This window comes from Acomys russatus, chromosome 15, assembly GCF_903995435.1.
Source record: "Acomys russatus chromosome 15, mAcoRus1.1, whole genome shotgun sequence".
In the NCBI taxonomy this organism is placed as follows: Eukaryota; Metazoa; Chordata; class Mammalia; order Rodentia; family Muridae; genus Acomys; species Acomys russatus.
Genome location: NC_067151.1, coordinates 59,349,843 through 59,375,168, shown reverse-complemented (window position 1 = coordinate 59,375,168; position 25,326 = coordinate 59,349,843). Strand labels below are relative to the sequence as shown.

Below are 25,326 nucleotides of genomic sequence, written 5' to 3'. Positions count from 1 at the left end.
AAAAACCCTGTCTCGAAAAACCAACAAAACAAAACAAAACAAATCGCAAAACCTTTCAGGCTTTTAACTAGGTTGATAGACATTTACAATAAGGAATATGTTTCAATTTTTAAACTATTTTACTGCTTCTAAATTAACTAATTGGTTAAAAAATAAACACAATTTATTTTTTGTTCCAAGATATGCTATACATATATTTTTGAAAACATGCACAGTACCGACAACTATGTCAAGGAGTAATTGTACCAAATCTTTAAAAGAAGGCACAGTAGTATTACCTATACTGTTCCTAACATAAAAAAGAAAGCTATTTTTTTTTCTTCCCTGAGCAAGAATAAGTATGTAAACTTCAGTTCATGGTTATATCTTACTAAATTAAAGAAAAAAAGGTACAACTCTTCTTTATGACCACAAACAAAAAATATTTGTTTCTTGTATTTTATTGACAAGAACAAATTCAATCGGCTAAAATAAAACATCAAAAGAATAAAAGTCGGAAGACATAATAGTATCTGCAGACATGACAGTATACCTAAAAAGCCTAAGAGAAGTAAACAGAACCAGACAAAGTAAATCTAGTATTATATAAATATTTTAAGTCTGAATTAAATTGAGTGGGGCAACAAGGGGGAAGCGGAGCACATTCCTACTTACATTAGAACATGCCAGAATGCCTCTATAACAGACACACTTCAGAATCAGTACAAAAAAGCACATACAAACTAATAATGGAGAGAAGGCATCCAAAAACAGACCTTAAAAATAGAGGAATTTACTATATCATAGACGCAAAATGTCAAATCAGAGAGAGAAACGAGGACTATATAGTAGACAGTATAGGAAAACTCAGGCATATTTATAAAATAAATGGATTCAACACGCAATGTATACTAATATAAATATTAAATATATAAATAAAAACATTAAACATAAATATGTTGAACAAAACAGAATTTCTTTATAATGTGTGTGTACATTACCCTTTGAACTAATAACCAAAAAGTAAGATACCATAAAAAAGGCTCAAATACTCAAAACAAAAATCACTTTTAAAAATGTCTGCAGGATAATGGCTAGTTGTGTTGGTACACAGCTACGACCCAAGGACACGAGGATCAAAAGTTCAAGGTTATCCTTCATACACAACAAATTTGAGGCTGCCCAGGGCTATATAAGAGCCTGCTTTGGAAAAAAAAAAATGAAAGTTTCTACAAGATGACAACAAAAAACACTATAATGGGCTGTATTCAACAAGATTTTCAATGATAATTAACCTATTCATTACAAACACACACACACACACACACACAAATAGACTTAAAATTGTATCCAAGAAGTACAAAGCAAAGGCCACCAAAATGGCTCAGTGTGAAAGAGTGCCTGCCATGGACACTTGATTTGGGTCGGGTCCTGGAATATGGAATGGAAGAAGAGAACAAATTCCTGAAAATTGTCCACAATAATTTTTTAATACTACATATTAAGACAAAATTTTAAAACTTTACTCATGAAGACACTATGAGGAAATAGGCGCTCACACTTGACTGTTGGATAAACATGCTTAAAAAACCTGAGTCCTCAGAGCAGAGCACAGAATAATGTTTATAACACGCCGTCACTCATATCAAGAAAGGGGACTGGAATCATACTCCTTTGTGAGTGTATGTGCAGAAAGTCTGGAAAGATTAATAAGTGACAATGATGACCTATAAGGGCAGAAAGTAGAAGAATCGTAAAAGAGATTAGATGAGGGGGGGTGTCACTGTGTGCTTTCTGTAATGCTTTTTCTTAATCATCTAGATAAATTACATATAGGTGTTTAATGTTTCCTACCTAGAACTTTCAGCTATTACTAACATTAAGTGAACTGTTAAAACAAAATACAAAAGTTAAAACTGCCCAAGCATTTTTGTCAAGGATCTCTACTTTTGACCAACAGAATTAGACATGGAACAGCATGAGAAATGAACAGCGGACTAACAAAACACCAGTAAGAAAATAAAGAAAAAAAGAAAAAGAAAAGAAAGTAGAGGCAAACAAACTCTTTTTTTTTTTTGGCTCTTTAAAAAAAATTTTTTTTATTTATTTATTTTTATTAATTTATTCTTGTTACATCTCAATGGTTATCCCATCCCTTGCATCCTCCCATTCTTCCCTCCCTCCCATTTTCCCCTTATTCCCCTCCCCTATGACTGTTCCTGAGGAGGATTACCTCCCCCTGTATATGCTCATAGGGTATCAAGTCTCTTCTTGGTAACCTGCTGTCCTTCCTCTGAGTGCCACCAGGTCTCCCCGTTCAGGGGACATGGTCAAATGTGAGACACCAGAGAAAGGGAAAGGTGTGGCATCAATGTCAAGGTCTGTCAAGGGAATTAAGAACAATAAAAGATTCTATGAACACTAAAGGTACTAAAGAAATGAATTTGAAAGCAATTATTACAGGAGTGGAGAGAAAAAAAGACAGATTCTAAGACACTGAAAAAATAGGAGAGAAGTCAATGCAGATTTAAAAATAAAAATAAAAATAAATTTTAAAAAACATCTGGAAAACTACAAAGGCAAGACTGAAAATGCCTGAGGAGCCTAGCAGCTTCTGAAGAAGACTGCCAGAAACCAGCAGAAGACAACTGACGTAGGCACCAACGGATCACCAGGAAGAACCACAACATACTTTCCAAACGGTCATTTGAGAGAGATAAAGTATATTATTATCATACTAAATAATAGCTTTATTTAAAATGCTAGGCACTACAAACTGCAGTCAAGGATTATATAAATTACCAATGACGTCAAGTTAAGAAAAAATTAGAAGACTGTTTCAGTCAAATCTACTAAACATATCAAAATGTCCATTTTACACTAAGGAGAGTCTATCTGAAGAAAAAGTCTGTAGTATTCCGGAAGCAGGCATCAAGGCAACGCTCAGGAGGAACCAGCGCATCATCTAAGGATCTTTTTCACATTAAGAATCCCATTAGAAAGAAAACACTAAAAGGTAATTGAATTTCCCTCAGTTATCTTCATCTCTGTCAGCCCCTGCTACAATAACTTACTCTCCAGAGCAGAGATAACTCAATTCTGTCCAGCAAGCATATGTTATGAATCTCCAAAGCAAACTTGTCTAAATCATTCTGGTCTTCTATCAAGGCTGGCTGTGGATATGAACTCTGACAGAAAGCAAACAAATTTATTTTTATCTTTTCAATAATTCACTTCTTCACGCTATGATGGAAGAAATCAGGAGATAAATATATGCTATAAGGTTACCGCTGTTAAAAAGTCAGCTGACATGCTTTCCTAAACTTAAATTTAAAAGTCTAACTGAATCACTCTTAAAATCTCGGACAATGGTTATCAATGAATTGTAGAATTGATAAATTACCTGAAATTTAAATTTCTTAAATTATTATATCTAATAGCTTGAAATTAAGAAAAATACTTCTAAGCAGATGATAATTATAGAGCTCACAATACAATTCCAATTATTTCACCTCGGAATAACATTACTTTACTTGAACTACCTTCTATGTACAAGAAATAAAACACTAGAAAACTCGTTTAAAAAAATAAATGCTTAGAAATGAATAAATAAATGCTAAATCTTAAAAGAAAGTGTTCTTCCCGTCTTCTAAGCCACTTTATTACATTTATTATTGGTATTTTATTATAAAATATTAAACTGTATGTAATTTTTCTACTTACATGTAAGAATATAAATGTACATGCCAAAAAATAAAATCTTTTTTAAATTTTTTATTAATTTATTCTTGTTACATCTCAATGGTTATCCCATCCCTTGTATCCTCCCATTCTTCCCTCCCTCCCATTTTCCCATTTTTCCCCTCCCCTATGACTGTTCCTGAGGGGGATTACCTCCCCCTCTATATGCTCATAGGGTATCATGTCTCTTCTTGGTAACCTGCTGTCCCTCCTCTGAGTGCCACCAGGTCTTCCCCTCCAGGGGACATGGTCAAATATGAGACACCAGAGTTCGTGTGAAAGTCATATCCCACTCTCCACTCAACTGTGGAGAATGTTCTGTCCGTTGGCTAGATCTGGGTAGGGGCTTAAAGTTTACCGCCTGTATTGTCCTTGGCTGGTGCCTTAGTTTGAGCGGGACCCCTGGGCCCAAATCTGCCTATCATAATGTTCTACTTGTAGGTTTCTAGGACCCTCTGGATCCTTCTACTTTGCTATTCTCCCATGCTTCTCTCATCTAGAGTCCCAATAGGATGTCCTCCCCTCTGTCCCAGTTTCCTGGTAAGTGAAGGCTTTCGTGGGACATGCCCCTTAGGCTAGTATGCAGATATAAGTGAGTATAGACCATTTGAGTCTTTCTGTTTCTGGATTGACTCATTCATTACGATCATTTCTAGCTCAATCCATTTGTCCACAAATGTCTGGAATTCCTTGTTTTTAATAGCTGAGTAGTATTCCATAGTGTATATGTACCACAGTTTCTTTATCCATTCTTCTTTTTCTACTTACATGTAAGAATATAAATGTACATGCCAAAAAATAAAATCTTAAAAAAGAAAAAAGAATGCAAAATTCTTTCAATGAATGTCTTAATTTAAGTTGAAACCTACCTGAAACCAGGCCTAGTCAGAGCACATACCGATTGAAATTCAAGAATAAATGAATATGGTCACTGACCTTCAGTATGGACTGAATTTCTCAAATGCAAATTTATACTTGGTTTTGACCTTTATATTGTACAAAAGTCACAATACTAATAATAATGATAATAACTAATATGATGTTTTAATTACATCATATAATCTTATTTTACACTATATCATCCATTCAAATTTCTTTAAATCTACTTTAAAGAAATTAAAACTCAAGGGAATTCAAAAAATGTTATCCAATAGTCTCCAAATAAGCTGAAAAGTGTTTTTTCTGAATATGTTTTCAAGCAGTGTTTCTCCTTTAACATTATTCTTTTAATACTTTTATTTTATTACACGTGTATAAAACAAACTACATACAGCAGGGAGAACCATGTGACAGTCATGAGAATAATGAGTTCTATACATGTTCCATGCATAGTGGCTTGGCCATCTGCATTCGTCCCATTTTAACATTATAATACCTTCTTTCAAAATTAAAATAAAATCAAAAAGAACTTCAAAACATGCGGCCAACCAGGAGTTCTGAATTTTCTTAAGATGTGCTATTTGCATCTCATACTATGACCTATCCCATAATCTTCACATATAATCAGCACGTGTCTGATTAAAGAATTAAAGCTATAATTTGAAACTTACCAATTATGAAAATGTGAAAATTATTATGACCTATTTTTCTTTGTACTAAGAGATTGGTGATAAGAGTTCAACTATGACATTGTGTTTTGTTCATACTGAACAAAAACAGTTGAACATATTTAGGAAGTGAAATGCAGTCTCCATATGTGTAAACAGCATGGAATGATCAAATCAAGGTAATTAGCATATCTATCATCTGAAACGTTTTCATGGTGGTGAGCGCGTTTAAGAATCCTTTCTCCTAGATATTTTCAGTATTTTATTAACTGTAGTCCCCAAATGGGCAATTCAGACACAGTGCTTAGTCCTCCCCACAGCCTCTGATCCTCCCCACAGTGCTTAGTCCTCCCCACAGCCTCTGGGGACCATCATTCTAGTTGGTGTGAATCGCGCTTACTAAAGGTCCACATACAAACAGGTCAGATAGTTTATTTGATTAAATATAATGTTCTCCAAGTCCATCCTCATTGTTGACAAAGAAAAGGAATTCCTTCCTTTATGACTAAATACCATTCTATTATGGATTTATAGATTTTCTTTATCCATTTATACTTAACAACTAGTATGATTCAGTGTCTTGGCTCTGTGAACAATGGTAAAGAAAACAAAAGCATAAATGTGCAAATATCTCTATGACGGGCAGACTTCAATTTCTCTAGATATATGCCAACTAGTGGGAAATCACAGTTCTTGTGATGCTGCTATTTTTAGTTTGGAGGGACCCATTAAACTATTTTTTTCCAAATAGTTGTGATAATTTAAAATACTACCAGTTGTTAGAACAGTTCACTTTTCTCTACATCCTAATCAACATCCTTTAGATAGGATTAAACCTAATAGATATGAAATGATATTTCATGGTAGTTTTAATCTCTTTTAAAAACTTTATTTAATTCATTTATTCAGATTGCAACTCAATTGTTATCCCATCACTTATATCCTCCCGTTCCTCCCTCCCTCCTGCTTTCACCCTATTCCTCTCTGATAATTACGGATTCTGCGAATGTTATCCATTTGTATGCCATTATGGTTTGCTTGGTGGTGGAGGTGGTGGTGGTTTGGCTTTTCAAGATAGAGTTTCTACTTGTAGCCCTGGCTGTCCTCAAACTTGGCTCTTCCCGCTTCTACCTCCAAAAGTTCTGGGATTAAAGGTGTGAGCCCACAAGCCCATCTGTATGCTTGCGTGCTTGCTTTTCTTTTTGTTGTTTGTTTGCTTATCTGTTTATTTCTTTCTTTGTTTCTTGAGACAGGATTTCTCTGTGTAACAGCCCTGGCTGTCCTGGACTCACTTTGTAGACTAGGCTGGGCTCAAATTCACAGAGATCCGCCTTTCTCTGCCACCCAGTACTGGGATTAAAGGTGTGTCCAACCACTCCTGGCTGTATGTTTTCTTTTAAGAAAAGTCTTTCAATTATTTGCTTTGCTTTCTGAGAGAGGGAGGAGAGGAAGAGGAGGAGGAAGAGGGAGAGAGAATATGTGTGCATGCTGCACCTTTGTGGAGTACAAATGTATGAATGTGCATGTTTTGGTATGTGGGTATATGGGCAAAGGCCACAAGGGGACATCGTGTATCTATCAGTCTTTGCTTTAGTCCCTCGAGACAAGATCTCTCACTGAACATGAAACTCATTTTATGGCTATGCTTATTAGTCAGCAAGCTCCCTGTCTCCACCCTCTCTCCTGTAAGCACTGGGGCTACAGGTCCATGTGGTCACGCCTAGCTTTTCTGTGAGTGTGAGAGATCTGAACTGAAGTTGCACACTTACATAACATGTGTTCTTGTTCAATGAGACCTCTCTCTATCCTCATTTTCTTTGTCTTTTAATGAGGCTATTTGGTTTTGGTTTTTGTTTTGAAAGTTCTTTATATATTCTTGGATATTTTGACATATTCAATTTAGGATTTACAAACATTTTCTCTCATCCAAAAGATTAAATCTTTTCCCTTTTTTGTGTATGCACTTTTATTTCTTTGTTAAATTTTTATTTATTATAATTTATTCACATTGCATCCGATTGTTATCCCCTCACTCTTATCTTCCTGTTCCCACCCTCCCTTCCCTCCTCCACCCTGTTCCCCTCCCCACATCTCTGAGGGAAAAGGATCCCCTCCCCAACCTTATGACCACAGCCTATCAGGTTCCATTTAGATAGCCTGCCTCCCCTTCCTCTGCTTGCCGGCCAGGCCTCCCAACCAAGGGGAAGTGATCAAATCTGGGACACCAGAGTTCATGTCGGAGGCAGTCCAGTCCCCCACCCTCCCCACAAACATGGAGAATGAGCTGTCCATCAGCTGGATCGGAACTGGGGGAGTCTAGGTTTATTGCACGCATTGTCCAGCAGCAAGTCCTAGCATCTGTCCCAATCCTCCACCATGTGACCTCAGCCTACCAAGTCTCATCAGGATAGCCTGCCTGCCCTTCCTCTGTGTGCCCTCAAGGCCGCCTCAATAAAAAGTGGAGAGCAAACCACAGGCACCAGCGTCCGTGTCAGAGGCAGTCCCCACTCCCCTCCTCCCCCGCATGGAAAATCAGCTGTGTATCAGCCACATCTGAACAGGAACTGTAGGTTCTCTGCATGCACTGTCCTTGATTGGTGCATCAGCTTGTGCAGGCCGCCCTGGGTCCAGATCTTCCAGCCTGGACGGTCTCCCTGTGGAGCTACTGCTCACTCTGGATCCTTCCATTCTACCCCACCCCCCACCCCCACACTCTTCCACACAACTCTCAGCTCTCTGCCCAGAGTCCCAGTTTCTGTCCCAATCCCCTGCTGGGCGGAGTCTCTCAGAGGACATCTAAATTGGGCTAATACCCATCATAAGTGAGTATATGTCATGCATCTTCTTGGGTCTAGATTATCTCATTCAGGATGACCTTTTCATTCCGTTTGCCTGCAAATTCCAACATTTCCTTGTTTTTGATAGCTGAGTAGTATTCCATTGTGTAAATGTCCCACAGTTTCTTTATCCATTCTTCGGTTGAGGGACATCTAGGTTGTTTCCAGATTTTTACCATTATGAATAAAGTTGCTATAAACATAGTTGAGCATACGTTGGTGGTGGTGGAGCATCTTTTGGGTATATGCCCAGGAGTGGTATAACCTGGCTCTTGGGGTAGCACTATTCCCAATTTTCTGAGAAAGCACCAGACTGATTTCCAAAGAGGTTGTATAAGTTTGCACTTTCACCAGCAATGGAGGAGTGTTCCCCTTTCTCCACATCCTCGCCAGCATGTGCTGTCACTGGAGTTTTTGATCTTAGCCATTCTGATGGGTGAAAGATGGAATCTCTGAGTCCTTTTGATTTGCATTTCCCTAATGACTAAGGACGTTGAGCATTTCTTTAAGTGTTTCTCAGTCATTTGAAATTCCTCTATTGAGAATTCTCTGTTTAGATATGTACCCCATTTTTTATTGTGTTATTTGGCTTGGCAGTGTTTAGTTTTTTGAATTCTTTATATATTTTGGATATTAGCCTATTTTGATTTGCAGGAGCTATTTTAAAATTAATTTCTTTATTCAATTTACATCTTGGTCACAGACATATCCCTCCTCACCTCTCAATCCCTCCCTCCCTCCCTCTCCTCATCGCCCTCCCCTACTCCATAGAAAAGAAGCACCCCACTTCCAATCCACCCCAGCTCATAAAGTTGCTTTAGGACTGAATGTGTTTTCTTCCCCTGTAGCCTGGCAAGTCAGCCTCATCAGGAGGAAGTGATTAAAAAGCTGGCAACAGATTCCCTGTCAGAGGAATCCCCTGTTCCCAATACTACGGCCCACATGAAGCCTGAGCTGCTCATTGGCTATATATTTTAGGAGGCCTAGATCAAGTCCATGCATTGTCCTTGGGTGATTTGCAAAAGTTTTAAATTTTATTCAGTCTCATATGTCTACTTTTGCTTTAGCTATGTGTTTCAAGGTTTCATTCAGATGTCTTTGTGAAAATATATGCCACGAAGATTTTCCCTAACTTTCTACAATTTTCACAATTATAGATCTTAAACTAAACAAAACACATTAACAAAATAAAGAACAAAACTATATGATCATTTCAGTACATACATTGAAATTTAAAAGCATTTTGCCATATTCACTATTTCATGCTTTACAAACGTACAAGTTAGGAATACCATGAACACACCTCAGTGTAATGATGGCCATGTCTTAGTTACTTTTCTCCTGCTGGAACAGAACACCATGACCAAGCCAACTTGTAAAAGGAATCATTTAATTAGAGGGTTCATGGTTACAGAGGGTTAGAGCCCATGATCATTATAGGGGTAGCATGGCAGCACATAGGCAGGCATGGTGCTAAAGCAGTAGTTACGGTTTACACCGTGTTCCACACAGAGGAGGGAGAGAGGGGGGGAGCTAACAAGGGTTAGCATGGGCTTTTGAAACTTTGAAGTCAACCCCCAGTGACATGCCTCTCCCAGCAAGACCACGTCAGCCCCCAGGGACATGCCTCTCCCAGCAAGACCACGTCAGCCCCCAGTCACACGCCTCTCCCAGGAAGATGTCAGCCCCCCCCCCACACACGCCTCTCCCAGCAAGGCCACACTGCTCAATGCTTCCCTAACAGTCCCACTAGCTGTGAGTCAAACATGGCTTACTGAAGACGTTCTCATTCACACCACCACAGGCCTACACATAACAGCACAACAAATGGCGAAAACTTTAGAAATTTTCCCAAATAGTGTTTCAAAAATTCTTTAGACAAAGAGTGAAATAAAAAGCACAAGAACTGTGAAGGAGGAAAGCGAATTAACCTCATCTGTAGCCAATATATTGTACATAGTAATTCTGAAGACTGCATCAAATCATGCTAGAAAATTCACTGAAGATGCAAGGCACAAAATCAGTAATGGAAATCAGTATTTTTTTACAATAACAAATTGTCTGAAAAAAACAATCAAGCAAGCATTCCATTTAAAATAACTATAAAAACAAACTACTTAGGAATAAATTTCAGCAAAAAATAAAAGATTTCTATACTGAACATTATAAAACATTGATGGTAAAATTTAAAGCACACAAACACAAAAAGAAAGATATCATTTGTCCATAGTTTGGAAGAATTCATGTTAAAAAGTCCAGCCATGGCTAAAAAATCATGCCTACATCCTAGTACTAGAGGGCAAGTAGAGGAGAACCATGACAGCAAGGTCAGTCTATACTATATAGCACATTTCAAACTAGTTTGGGTTCCATAGAAACTCTGACACAAATCTAAATTTAAACATATATTTAATATATGTATATTAATTATTCATAATCAACATTGCCCAAAGAAATCTACAGGTTTTGAATGCAAACTCTATTTTAAAAAATCAATGACATTTTTCACCAAAATAAAAATAATCCTAAAATATATATTTAATCACAAAAGACAACAAAGTACCACCCGATCTAACTTTACAATATGTACCACAAAACTAAGTAACCAACAGAGACGAGTGGAGTGGTGGCATTAAATATGTCTGTAGATACACTGGGCCTGAAGGCTGAAGATGATACTCCACCATTATAGAGAATGTTGGGGGACTGTTCAGGCAGCAAAGTGTCTCTGTCATTCCTTCATTCTGGAAGCTGCTAGCCTGCACTTCTGATTTACTCAGGCATTTAAGTTTTATTCCTTCTCATGTCTCTGATGGGGTTGAAGACCAGATAGCTTAGTCTTGCAATTAAGCTTAGTTGTTTAGGGGTTAAGGTGTCTTTAGGTCTAGATAGATGTTTTAAGTTGACAGAGATGGGATATGATAGATACTGATTTTCATTCAGAATTTCAGACTCACCAAGACAGGAAAGATGTTTTCTTCAAGGTTGCCAAATAAAAATAGTCAAAACACTATGAATATAACATTTATATAATTCCTGATTGTTTTGTGGTTCTTCTTGCTATATGTAGTTTCTTTTATTTATGTATAATAATATAAATATATATGTAAAAGATATTTTAAAAAATAAAAACCAGACCACTAAGGGGCCTGGAAGACAGCTCAGCAGGCAAGTGACTAACTGCTCTTCCAAAGGACCTGAGTCTAGTTCCCTGCCCCCCAGTACACAACGAACTGTAACTCAACCTTCAGGGGCTCCAAAGTCTTTATCTGGCCTCTGCAGACACCTGTGCACGTGCACACACACACACACACACACGCACACACACACACACACACACACACACAAAGTAAATTTAAAAGAAAAAATATACCATTGAGTAAAAGAAAACAGAAAATATGAATAAATCCACATTTATAGCCAACTGATTTTTAACAGGGGACCAAGAACACATAATGGAAAAGAGAGGTCTCTTTAGTAAATGCTATGTGAATGGCGGTCTACCGAGACAGAAGAAAGAAACCAGACTCTCACCACCTTTCCATGCACAACAACCTCACTTTTCTTGTCACATAGAACTGGACTGTCTCTCTCAGTCAGGGGGGGGAAAAAATCAAACATGTAGCTTGGAGTAAACAGTCATTTATTAAACAATTATTTGCTCAGTACTTCACATGAAAAGCAATGTGCTGGCACTATGGACATGCAACAGAGAGTCCTTATTCTCATAAACCACACAACAAGGATGGGACTTAATAACCAGGCCAGTAAGCACGCAGTTGTCAATGGCTGGTTAGTGAGTGAGAGATTACACACGTGGCTCTTATTTGGGAGAGACTGGTTTGTAGCAGCAGACAAGGAGACACAAGAAGGCCTTTATATAAAAGTGGCAAAAGGAAATAGGAAAGAGGAGAAGTGAGGTAAATGCAGAGCCTCTATGACTACAGGACAAAGACAGCAGTGCCCAGTGCTGGACATGACGCGGGGCAGAGGTGCTGACCAGGCTGTAATAGAAGGGGAAACTAAGAAAACAGGAAAGAGCTAGGCTGTTCTATGAGGGGTCTGCGGAAGCTAAGGTTTCAGAGTGACTATTCTGGCTTTTGTGTATAAAAAAGGAAACATTGATAAAGAAAAAGGCTAAGGCAAAATTAAAGTTATTTCTGGGGATTTAGACCATATATAGGTAGTGGTTAAAGTTACCAAAAAAACAGTATGCAAATCATGGTTATGGAAGCAAAATAAATATAATTTGAAGAACGGCAGGTAAAGGAGAAACCAAGTAATGGCTGACATCTTTCAAAAAGCAAGTGGGAGACATTTGCTGAGCAGGGAGAAGGCAGGGAACAGATGACAGGGAGAAGATAGTTACAAAATGCCCCCAATATGGACATGCTTTCCAGACATTTCAAGCCCAGAAAAAGAGGGGCACTGTGCATGCAGGTCTGAAGTTGTGGAAAGCAGTCCAAGTGAGAGAGAAAAATCTGAGACAATGAGACGATAAGAAGTTTCTCAAAAAAGCTAGGTTTTCTTTAAAAGTATTGTTTATCTTAAAATAATGAAACCATTCCTTTCTCACAGTGAAAACAGTATTTTAGTCCAGCTCTTAATTACAGTATTAAACACAAACCAAAATGATCTACCTAATTCTACCTTTTTCAATTAGTCTGTATATACTACACTCATGTGAATCACTTTGAGTCCAAACTAGGCATTGAAAAATGAGTGCTTTGCTCCATACTAACCTATCCTCCTGAGCCAACACACTGAGGGAAGGTATAGACTCATTAATTAGGAGGGAAGATCATTGTTTGTTAGCTTCATTTTAAATCTCTGCTTAGTTCAATGTTCCAGGTCAAACGGCTGAAGGATATTGTATTTCAAGCTAAGGCCCCAATTTCCTTTAATGGAGAACTAAATATTTTTCAAGCAGCTATCACACCAATGTATGTTACGTGGAGAAGACAGCCTACAGCAGGGTCCCAGCCTAAGCAGAATAAGGCACTAAGTCCAACCCCAGGACCATGGCAAAGAACTAAAACAACGAGAAATGAAAATGTGAAGTTCTCACTTGTGAGCCAGCGGCAGAACACTGGCTAATTTGAACATTTTGATAAGGAGAAGTAGCAGTGATGAAATATTTATTTGTACAAACAGGTTCTTCTGTGCATAAAACATAGCTGCCATGTATAGCTAGCATAGTAAACACAGCAAAACAGAAAAGCCAAATGCAAGGAGTTTAAGGTTTTAAACATAATACAGCTTTTAAGAATTGCATTTAAAAACAGCATTTTCAGGTGTATCAAACAAAAGTTTCAAAATTGGTAAAACTCATTTTTCCCTTCCAAACATAAAGAAGTTAAGTAGTCATAGACAGCACTCACAAAATCTACCCAGATTAAGCTAGGCATGGTGGCACACACCTTTAATCCCAGCACTCAGGAGGCAGAGGTGGATCGCTGTGAGTTTGAGGCCAGCCTGGTCTACATCATGAGTGATACCCTGCCTCTAAAATCTAGCAACATGGCACCATATCTCAAGCTACTTCCTAACGCTCGGAGCCAAAGCATTGCTTCCCCATTGATCAAAGCCTCCCATCTGCCTTCAACTATGTATAATAGGGTGCCAGAGACAGGTGGCATGTAACTGGCATGTGGAAAGCACCATGACAAGGAGCAAACATGTAGGGAAATGTGTAGGAGACTAATGCAAACCACAGACATGTGCTTCCATCTACCCATGAAAGACAGAAAACTATGAGCTACTTTGAATGAGGTGAAAAAGAGCCATGTTGAAACGATAAAGTGATTGCCTACATAATATCATTTGTAGAAATCTAAAATAAACTTCCTTTCCCACTGACCTAAGTGAATTATTTAAATCGGATGAAAAATTTTAAAGTCACATAGGGGACTTTCAATAGCAAAGATATTTCCGATACTCTGAAAATCTGAAAATGACTCCCTACCCAACACACAAATCAGTTACAAGAGACTTGCAATATTAAAACAAGGAAGAAGTGATCATCTTTTTACTATACTCAAATGTCAAACTAAGATGTGGAAATCAGCCAATATAATACTTTTCCCTGGCATATGAGCACTCATCAAATATTATTTATTATTTTGTAAACATAAATGAAGCAACTACTAAATACAAAATCCATTCCATAATCTTAAATTTGATAGAATGCCCTAAGATTGGATCATATTATCCATTAAGCAAACTTAACTAAACAACTATGCTGTAAACTTTACAATGACCAGCAAGCCACAGAAAGACAAAGACAATATGGTTTCAACTTCTACATGTTACAAGGACAGCGCAGAAACAAAACCAAAAAAAAAAAAATTTTTTTCACTTGTTAGTTCTGTGTTCTGAGTTCTGAAAATGGCTGAGACACTATGCTACAGCAGGGCAGACGCATTGCTTGGGTAGCAGTGTGGAAGTCCTGTGAGGCAGACACATGATAAAAGTCAAGTAGACGGCAGGACACCTTCCCATGGCAACTGGCAGTCCTGCTTTTACTGGAAGTGGCATTAGTTGGCACAGTGCATTATTCTTATCAAACGTTTCAAAAACAGAAACATCAACATTTCTCATTTTCTGACAAAACACGGCTTGCAATTGCATCATACTTGGTGATCTCATTCTGACTCATGGCTTTAAATGTAACCAGTATACTGACATTCCAAAATCTGTATTCCAAACATCGACAGTCCATGAACTTCAAGTTCAAACAGCCAGCTGACTGATAGACATCATGTGGACCTCCAACAGATACTTCACATGTAACATGTTCAGACCTGGGCCCTGCCCTTCCCTTGTGACTTTCAGCTGCTCCTTCATAGCCTCTCATTGGAGCTATTCCACTCACTAAGTCATTCAGAAAAGACTTCCTAGTGAGCCGCCATCTCCTACTTTCTCTACTGCCTCAGATACTATGAACACAAACAAACACACTCAAACTCAGCCCCTCCTCGCCATCTCAAGCCACTAGCCTAGGTCAGATCACCCGTTCTTATCTCGGTGGGAGCAACAAACCTAAAACTACAACCAGAGTGGTGCTTCATGCTCACAGACCTTCAAGAGTCCACATGAATGATTTAACCGGCTTCCCTTCCAGTCACCCTTTTCACTCACTCTAATCCAGTATGTTCTCCCAGTCTTTAAGTAAACTAGGCATGTACCTGCCTCAGAGCCTCCGTGCTACTTAATCCCTGTATGTTTATCACACTTCCTCCTAACTCCATGAGTTGGTCCTGCAGTACCATCAAGCCACCCTCAGTAACTGCCTTCCTATCAGTCTATTTAAAATACCCACTCACATTTGTTTTTCTCCTGGGCACTTTCTTTCCATCCTTACAGTTAAGAAGTAATGCATTACATATTTGCTTTTTTGAATGCCTCGTCAGAAGCATGTATGTTTCTAGAAATCAGGTACACACACCACTTTTGGAAAGGCTTAGACTTTTCTGACCAAGAAGACTACCTTGTAAGTCAGGGCTCAATGAGGGAGGAAGAAGTCAGCATACTGCAGGAACTGAAAAACGTGACTGTAGAAAAGTATACAGGGAGGACAGAAGATGAAATGGGAAACTGAGGAAGCAGATCAAGCAGGTTTTCAAAATCATAATAAACATTTGGAACTTTTTACTTAATTCATGGTTTTAATACTAGAGTTGCACCCAAGATGTATATTCTTGTGGTAAAAATAGACTAGTAATTGATATGACCATGATTTGATCAACTAACAATTGACTTCTATAACTTATTTATTGCAAAGAGCCTGCAATAGCCCTTTCAAAGTGCTGGGACTAACCCTTGTATTATAATTGAGGTATATGGGTACAATGCCTCATATTAGGGTATATATATAATCTTACATTTGAATTCTATACTGCTGTACCTAAAATTAAACTTATTTCACATCTACTTTTTGTTCTATTTTCCCTGTATATATGACTTCTATCTTCCCTGTATGTTTCTATATTCCCCCTTCTTTATTTTCAACCCCTATCTCTAAACCTAAGAGTGGAAAAAAAAGGAAAAGAGAAGCATCCCTAAGTCCAACCTTGACTTCTCTCTAAATAAGACCAATAATAACTTATAACCAATTCTCATCAATTACTAGTCTATTTTTATTACAAGAATATACATCTTCCGTACAACAGATAGATAAGACTCTATAGAAAGATAAGGCAAAATAGATAAGAACTTCAAAAACTCAGAGACCTATAGAATATGGCATTTAAAAATGTTTTCAGTAAAGATTCGTTGACAATAAGACAGGTTAACTCTCGGCAACACCCAGTCTACCTCAAAGAGGATGATGAGCATCAAAGAACTTCCTTATGGAAATGACTTCAAATGTGGCAAACAAGCCACTGGGCAAAAGGTCCTCCTTTCTACCACAGATAGAATTCTGCCTTAAAAAGGGCAAGCTTGAATGCAAGCAGAGTCAATGGCCAAACTGTGCCAAGACAAGGTAAGCAAGGCCTGAATAGTTCCTGCCTCACAAATATGTCTGTCAGAGATATTGGGCCTGAAGGCTAAAGATGATTCTCCAGTGTTATAGAGAGTTTCGGGTGATGCTCAGGTTTCAAACTGTCTCTGTCATCTTCTCATATAGGAAGCTGCTAACCTACACTCCCTCTATGCTCAGGAAATTAATTTTTTTCCTTCTCAAGTCTCTGATGGAGTTGAAGAACAGACAGTTTAGTTTTACAGTTAAGCTTAGTTGTTTAGGGGTTAAGATGTTTTTAGGTCTAGGTAGATGTTCTAAGTTGATAATGACAGGATATGATAGATATTGATTTACATTCAGAATCTTAGACGCACCAAGATAGGAAAGATGTTTTCTTCAAGCCTGCCAAATACAAATAGCCAAAGAATGTAACATTTATACAATTCCTGATTGTTTCGTGGTTCTTCTTGCTGTAGGTAGTTTATTGTATATATGTGTAATAATATAAATGTATATGAAAAAATATTTAATAAAAAATTAAAAAAAAATAAAACTAGAGTTACTGAAAAGCTATAATCAGTCTCATTTTATGTTCTAGAGTCCTTACTACTGATGTATGGGAAATGTGAGAGTGGGCTGTGGTGAGAAACAGTGGAAGGCAGCATTAGAACCTGAGGGAAGAGACAAGTGCATAATTTTAAAGAAAAGAACAGAGACAACTTCCAAGATGCCTGGATATATGACTGAGGGGGAAAGTAATTCAAGTATCAGTGTTCCAAACCCTTCCATGTCCTGTAAGTATTGTACTACCCTTTCATGGTCGCCGTCCCGTAAGTACTGCACTACCCTTTCGTGGTCGCCGTCCCGTAAGTACTGCACTACGCTTTCATGGTCGCCGTCCCGTAAGTACTGCACTACCCTTTCATGGCCGCCGTCCGCTGTGTAAGAGGTACCGTGTGAGTACACTTGGATTGGAGTTGCTAATGTTGAATGACAGAGCACTGTCCATGTTTAAGGGCATTTACACAATGCATCATTTTTAAAGTTCTATTAAACTTATTTATATCTTTTTGTTATAAGTTTATGTTTTTCTTAATAAAAATCTGCATGCAAAACACTTCTGTGACAAAGGAATTTTAAATATTTTTCCCATTCTATGTTTCCACTTTCTTGACAAAAGTGAAAACGTTCTGAGTTACAGAAGTTTTAAACTTGGTAACACCTATTTGTTTTATTGTTTTTTAGATTTAACTTTCAGTATTACATCCAAAAATCTATTTCCAAATAAAAAGTTATGAAGATGCATCATCATGACTTCTGATGAGAGTTGTAGAGTTCTAGTTCTCACTAAGAAAAGTCACTGATCCACTCTGAGTAATATGTGTTATGAAGGAGGATCTAATTTCCTTTCCTTCAAAAAAGGGTATCTAATTCTACTGGCATCATTTGGAAAAGTGTTTGTCAGAAGCCTACATCATGAAGTTATGGATAATCTTTCCAGTTCATTGTAGCTTTTTTACAAAAGTTAGCACCTGGATCCCAACAACAGTATGCACCCACATGCTAACTATGGAGCTAGCAAACACTCCAGAGCAGCTAAATCTGCCAGATACCATACTGATGCGCCAAAAGACCTTATGCTTGTAACATAAGAAATGCCACCAAAGACAGAACACAGCTAACATGCTGAAATTTGGGGATAAAGGGAAGGGTGCCGCGGTAATGGAGCTCTGCTCTCCCTCTCATGAATCACGTGTTTGGCTTCATGCATACATATCTCATCCCCTCAAAATCTCCACCTGGTGAAAAACCCAAACTCTAGACTTGATTGGCAATCAGGTACCTTAGAACAGAAGCTCGTTTTCTGCATTCTTGGAATAAATGTAACACCTGATTCCAGGACCTTGAGTACTTGTGAACAGGGCAGAGCAGGAGAAGAACGCATAAACTCAGGGACAAGGACTACACACCACCAGTGCGTGGCCGGGGCTCTGCTGTCAAGAGTCAATAAGCTGCAGCGATCTGCATTTGCCTGGCTTTTATTCCTTTGATTCCTGTCTATATTATGTCAGTGCCACACTAGTGTAGTCACTAGGTCTAAGGCAGTACTGACACAGGAAAGTGGGCGCCTCCATCTTATTTTCCAAGGCCATTTTGGCTAATCAGGATGACTACAACTCTTCAGACGTGAGGATTGGCACTGACATTTCAAGAATGTTTCCAAATTTCTCATTTCAAGTACAGTATTTCATTCCCACACTAAAATTTTTAATCAACTGAATTATGTCATATAAGCTAATATGCTGGCCAAAACAACAGGCAATTAAAGATTAGAAGGTAAATGAAAAGCATATTGTGAGCACTCCATCTTCTGTTACAGTGTCATCAAACTGTAAGGACTGAACACGTATTCACATTGTATTGCATTTCAGTGTATCAGCAACCAACACTGTAACACACGACAAAGAACCAAGTGGTGACGTAGATTTGAAGACTTTTCATTAATTGTCTAAAGCTTCCAGTCACCATAGGCCACACATAGATTGGTCAGATCAGAGTCTCAGTAAGGAACACAGAGTATTAATTAATTTAGAGGTTTCCAAATAAATCCGTAAGTGATATTACTCACTGGATTATGCAGGCTTTTTATATAGAATGATCATTCAAAACATGTAAAGACATAGTGAGATGCTCATAATTTATTTCAAAAAAACTACATTACCAAGGAAAAGTACTTTCTGTAATAGTAGAGAAATGAATACTGAGGTACAGACATGATCTGCTTTGAAGACAAGTATAAGCTCTGTTATAAACAAATACTTTGTAGAAAGGCTATAATAAAAAAGCACTCCTCATTTAAATATAATTCAGTTAAAGTTTTCCAAATAAAGTAAAACAGGAAAACAGACATAAGATTTATTCATTCAATTCCAAACTGTTCAGGTCTATTATAATCAAGATTCATTATTCCACTGGCAACTATCCCAACTTATAGGTTTTCAAAAGCTTATAGTTTATAGTTATTACATGCACAAAGAGACAAGCAGGGGTATGAAATCTTTTATCTCTAAAAAATAGCCTAGTTGGATTGTCTAAGGGTGAAAATCCCTTGACCTCTTCTAAATTACTATAAGATAGCCATTTGGTTGTCACACATCTGACATTAGGGTCACAGTTAAATAGACACATAAGATTAATATTTTAGATTATTATTTAAGAATAAATAGGAAAATAAACCATGCTCAGTATATAGCTACCAAACCCAGCCTATAAAATAGTACTCTGAAAAAATTAAAAATATGTGGATGCCTCACATTTTATGCATGAGGAAACACAATGAACAGAAAAGGCCAACAAGTTTTTTAGCAGCTGGAAATGCTAATTTAATTACTGAAAAGAAATCATGCGGAGAGGCTAGCTGCAGAACATAATTTAAAAGCATAGAGGAAGTTATATAAAAATATCAGGAATATTTTAGTACTTAGTATAGTTATGAACCCAAGCTTCTAGAATGAATGGATATTTGACCAGAAAACACCTGCATAAAAATAGTTACAGTCCAATAACCTCAAAATATTAAAAATATATTTAAATATATAAGATGTACCAATGTTCTAATAATTTTGAAAACATACATTAAACATTGAAACATAATAAAACTACATTATTTATCTTTAAATTTTCATTAAATGTAAATACAACAAAGTACTTCTGTCTAAATTTGCTGTACGTCCTGTTAGGAAATGTAGCTGCGGCTGACGAAATGGCTCACTTGACTAAGATCTGAGATTGGGTTCCCAGGACCCATGTAAAAGTTGTGTGCGATAAGTAGTGCCTCTGTAACACCAATATTACTCAACAGAGTAGAGAGAGGCAGATCCTTAGAACTCACCAGGCAGGCGGCCTGGCTGAGCTGATGAGCTCCAGAGCACACTGAGAGACTCTGTTTTAAAAGTAAGATGGAGGGCAATCAAGGAGGAACCAACATTGACCTCTGAGCTTCATATGCATGAACACAAAAGGGCACATATATCCACAATGCGTGCATGTGCATAACCACACACAAAAAATACATATATATATGCCATACACATAAAGTTAATGAAGTATTTTCATAGTATCTCATTTCAAAGAAATTATGTTTTTATTAATTAATTCAAGCAAATAAATTGGCCACATGGTGTATAGTTCCACTGAAGTTAATAAGAAGTGAGTTCTATAGCATAATAAATGAAATTCAAAGCAGTATTGTCTAAAAGAACATCATGAACCTCTTACAGAAAATGAATTTAACTTAAGTTGCTTCAGAAAAATCAAATCATTAAGTGATAACTTTTATTACATCTGTCTGACAGATGTGTATAGTTTATGCAACTAAAACTCCAAGAAACAGTGTTTTACTGAAACTTAGTCTTGAGATGCACATATTCATACACACGCCCGATTTGTAAGATAAAGCCCAATGTTGTACAATATATAATTTTTAATATACTCCCAATTTACAGGTAAAATACTTCTAAAAACGAAGTTGCAATGTATACCTAATCTATGATCTTATGGCATTAATGGAACTTCAACACAAAACAAAAGGAGAAGACGTCATGGATATTATAAAAAGCAAAGAGCTAAAGAGCTACATCATCAGCAATTATTGATTTTTTAGAGCGAGTATTATCAGCCTCTTTACTATTACAGGCTTTGTCCAAATATTCAACACAATTTCTGATTGTTAAAAAAAAAAAGTAATCAGTAGTACGAAAGGTTCAGAAAGTTAACTTAAGGCAAAACAATGGATAGCTTTTAAACTATACTCACTAGTCTGTACAGGGATGGGTTTCACTTTTTATAAACTAGCAGAAAAACATTTGCGTTTTTACATAATAGAAAAAAACCTTCACTACTTTTAAATATCTCCAATTTCTAACAAATGTTCTTGTCAATTTTTCTATTTCACCCTTGTTTAGTCATTTATGTAGCTATAAAACCAGTCATTTCCCTTTTGAATTCACATTTGCTGCACATGTCCAGGAGAAAATGCTAAATAGCGCCGGTTACAGGACGGACTGTGGAAAACACGGCCCCTCCCCGGTCACCAAATGAGAGCTGCAGGCTTAGCACGATGACGCAGTAGCAAAGGCCCAGACTCAGTGTCAGCGGAGAACCAGATCCTCCCCAGATGCATCAACCCACAACAGGAGACTTTCCCAGAGAGGACTAAGTCCTCTACAGACCCATTCCCATTATCAAAAACAGGTCAACAAAACCCAAGAGGTGCTCTGACCAAATGACAGCTGAATTGGTGCTGAACCAAAAGGGCTTTCCCAGAATCCTCCATGATTCTCACAAACTAAATTTTGAAGACAGACAGCATGCTTCTTTAGAGTATACTGTCATCCTGTTCAAGTAGCATCCCTGCACCAAGCACATGGGAGCATCTTACCTCAAATTCTGCATGTCTGTGAATGTCCTCTGCTCTCTGCCTGCTCAGGATAAATTCGGCTTCGTTCGCTACTCTTACTAAATGATCCTTCATTGTTTGGCTAAGTAACCTGTAAGAGATAAATATTGTTAAACAAATGTATATATGTATGTATGTATTTAATAACATAGTTATTCAGGGTTCAACAGTGGTATATTTTGTTCTTTTGAAGAAAATGATTATTTAATCCCTTGTTCTTACTTTACACACAATGAGGTTTCAATATTATTTCACTTCAATAAGTGAAGGAATGCAGCAGCAAAATTTTATACTCTGGTTACAGTGGATTAATTTCTATGACACTGGCCAACCAACTAAAGCAACTCATAATTCCATATTAAACTCTCAGTGCTGAGTTGTTACTTTCAAAGGCAACAGGAAGCTACCACTGTTTGGGTAAGTATCCCCCAAAAGAGATTGTGTTAATGACTTTTGTCCCAGTCTACAACAATCATGGGAGGTATGAGCTTTAAGAGCCTAGACCTAGTATGCCATTGACTGGATATTGGGATTTCAGTCTTTACTCTCTCGTTTTCCACAATCACCCTGACATGAACAGTTTGTTCTGCAGACTCTCCCACCATGGCGTACTGCCTGACTACAGGCACAAAAAAAACTGGGCCAGGCCAGGATTGAAACTTTTGAAACCATAAACACAAACAGATAAACCGTATGAACTGATCAAATTGGGTGTTTTAATTACATCGCGACAACACTAACACATCAAGGCAGCCAAGACTTTAGGAGGCAAAGATCCACAAGGAGAAAGTACACAAAGACGTTCAGCATGCCTCTTCTCACTGGAGCGTTTGGATGCAAACGTCAGACGGCAGAAGCTAAACGGAGGTGCCAGCAACCTCACAGAGCTGAAGACACCAACACAGGCTAACAACCTGACAAGACGGAAGTATGTAAAGTCCCAGGCTTTCAGCAGAATCCCAAGCTTACACTCTGAAACTAGAGTAAATCTCGAATCAAAAAATGAAAAATATCTAAAAAAAAAAAAAAGTTAGAGATGAAGAAGCATCATTGCGCTCTCCATTAGTATTTTGGCTACAAAATGTTTATGCAATTTTCTATGTTGCTTTTGTGTGTGTGGTAACTACAAGATGAATGCTTTAATTAGATATGTGATACAAAAAGGAAAATCTCACATTGAAATTAAAAATACATTACAGAGGAAAAAGTAAGAAAAACTTTCAGCATGAGTAAAACGATCTCTAAAGAATATATGCTAGGAAGGGCAAAGTCTCACTAAGACTTGATACAGCCAAGAATTTAACGTTGTCAGCCTTTGCATCATTGCTTATCACGGGAACACGAATTAAAGCTGCAGTGTTACATTAAAACCACCTTGATAGTTAGCATTGCCAACTTGACAAGATGTAGAGCCACAGAAGAGACAAGCCACTGGGGCCGTCTGAGGGGTTGTTCAGATAGGGTTAGCTGGCATGGGGAGACCCACACTCAACATGAGCGCTGCTGCTCATGTGCTATGGAGTCCTAACTGAATAAAAGAGAGATCATGGCACTCTGCTTTCTGAATGTGAACACAGTGTGACCAAGGGCCTCATGCTCCGGCCTTCGTGCCTTCCCAGTCACGAATGATTTACTTGCAGTCTGTAAATCAAACCCTTCCCTTAATTGCTTTGGTCAGGTGTTTCATCACAGTAGTTTAAAGGACTGCTATGTTTTTTTTTTTTTAATCATATAATAATTTAGCAAGTTTTGGCAAATATATGAAGAACCAAAATCTGTTATAATCACAAAATATGTGAGAATGCAAATAAAATTTCTAATAGCAATTTTTATTTTAGCAAAACATGAGCAACTACCCAAATCTCCATAACAATGAAATTATTCTTTAAATGGCTAAATATTCATATGATGAAATGCCACAGACAAAAAGAACATGTAATTATGTGCATAACAAAATAATTTCGCAATATCGAGAAAAATCTCATAAATAATACAATTTGAACAAATAATCTTGTATAAGTTTTTAAAACTCTGGTAATAAAAGTCAAGAGATAGAGGACAGCTTTACTTAAGACCTGGACTAACAAATCACATGGTCCACACAGAATGCAACCTTTCAACACAGGGTCTTGGAAATACAGATCGTGACCAAGTGTTTATTAAATGGTAGTTTCCAGAATGTGACTGCTATATGGTGATCTTCTGAAGTTTTTATTACAAAATGACAGGATTAAGATAGTAGAGAAACTCAAAGTTCCCACCTACAAAATCAGATCCAATAAACATGCGCAGTGGTATCATTCAATTCCCATTCTAAAGGAAGTATGTTTCACTTTTTAGCTCTGTTTGTGGCAAAAATCAATGCATTATGCAAGACTAGACTCAAAGCAGCTCCTACACTTCTAGTAACACACCAGATGAACATGTTCCTAGAACCAGGAAAACCAGATAGAAGCTCACTATTACACTCTTTAGAATTTTTAAAAAGTGAGCTAAATATACACTGTAGTAGCAAAGGTATCTCTGATTTTGTACAACAGAAGAATCCAAGATAAAGTGAACAATATGAGTTTGAGAAAAAACATGGGAAAATATACCAAATTGCTAGTTATCTAATATGGAAATCAGGAAATTACAGTCTGTGGGCCAAAGCTGGCATACCAATTATTTTGTTAATGAAGTTAAAAGAGGTCACTTGTTTAAGTGTCATCTGTGACTTTTTCCAGTACCTGGGATTATACTGAGCTAAACAGCTGCAGCAGAAGCTGTGTGTTCCGCGTTTCCTGCATTGCTACTCGGCCCTTTACAAAGACCACCTGCACAGATCAAGGAGAGAAGAGGCGCTGTGCTCTCCTCCTTAGAGATATGCATTCGTTGAGGTTGTTCACGTAATAATGAAAAGAAACAAAAACGGAAGTCTTAAAAATAAAAGCTTCCCACTTTGATATAACATTATACACTTTTGATGAATCCTAGCTGCACTCTGTATGATGTGACTACAATCGTGGAAGATCCTGTCCCACAGCCTCAAACTTTCTCTGGCTACTTTATGGTCAATAAAAAATCTTGTCTACAATTTTGAGGTAACATGATCAAGGTTTTTTTTAAGGTTTTTAAATAGCACATATTTAGATGTTATAAACTATCCCCACCGTAATTTTTAAGCCTGCTAATGAATAACTCCCTAGGCATGTGGAACAAAGAAGCAGGGACCTTCGGGAGTAAGGATATAATATATTCTTTTGTGCTTCTTTCTTTTCCTCTGCAGACCTGAAACCATATCATGAATGTAGTGTCAAC

At 37.5% G+C, this 25,326-nt stretch overlaps 1 protein-coding gene across 1 annotated transcript in view; it reads right to left on the bottom strand.

Annotated features, from left to right (window-relative positions):
- Lrba (LPS responsive beige-like anchor protein) overlaps positions 1 to 25,326 on the bottom strand; it is a 540,702-nt gene that overhangs the window by 339,555 nt on the left and 175,821 nt on the right. Inside the window, exon 36 of the mRNA XM_051157393.1 lies at positions 22,009 to 22,117. Within this exon, the coding sequence (XP_051013350.1) occupies positions 22,009 to 22,117 (109 nt within the window). The remainder of the gene's footprint in view (positions 1 to 22,008; positions 22,118 to 25,326) is intronic.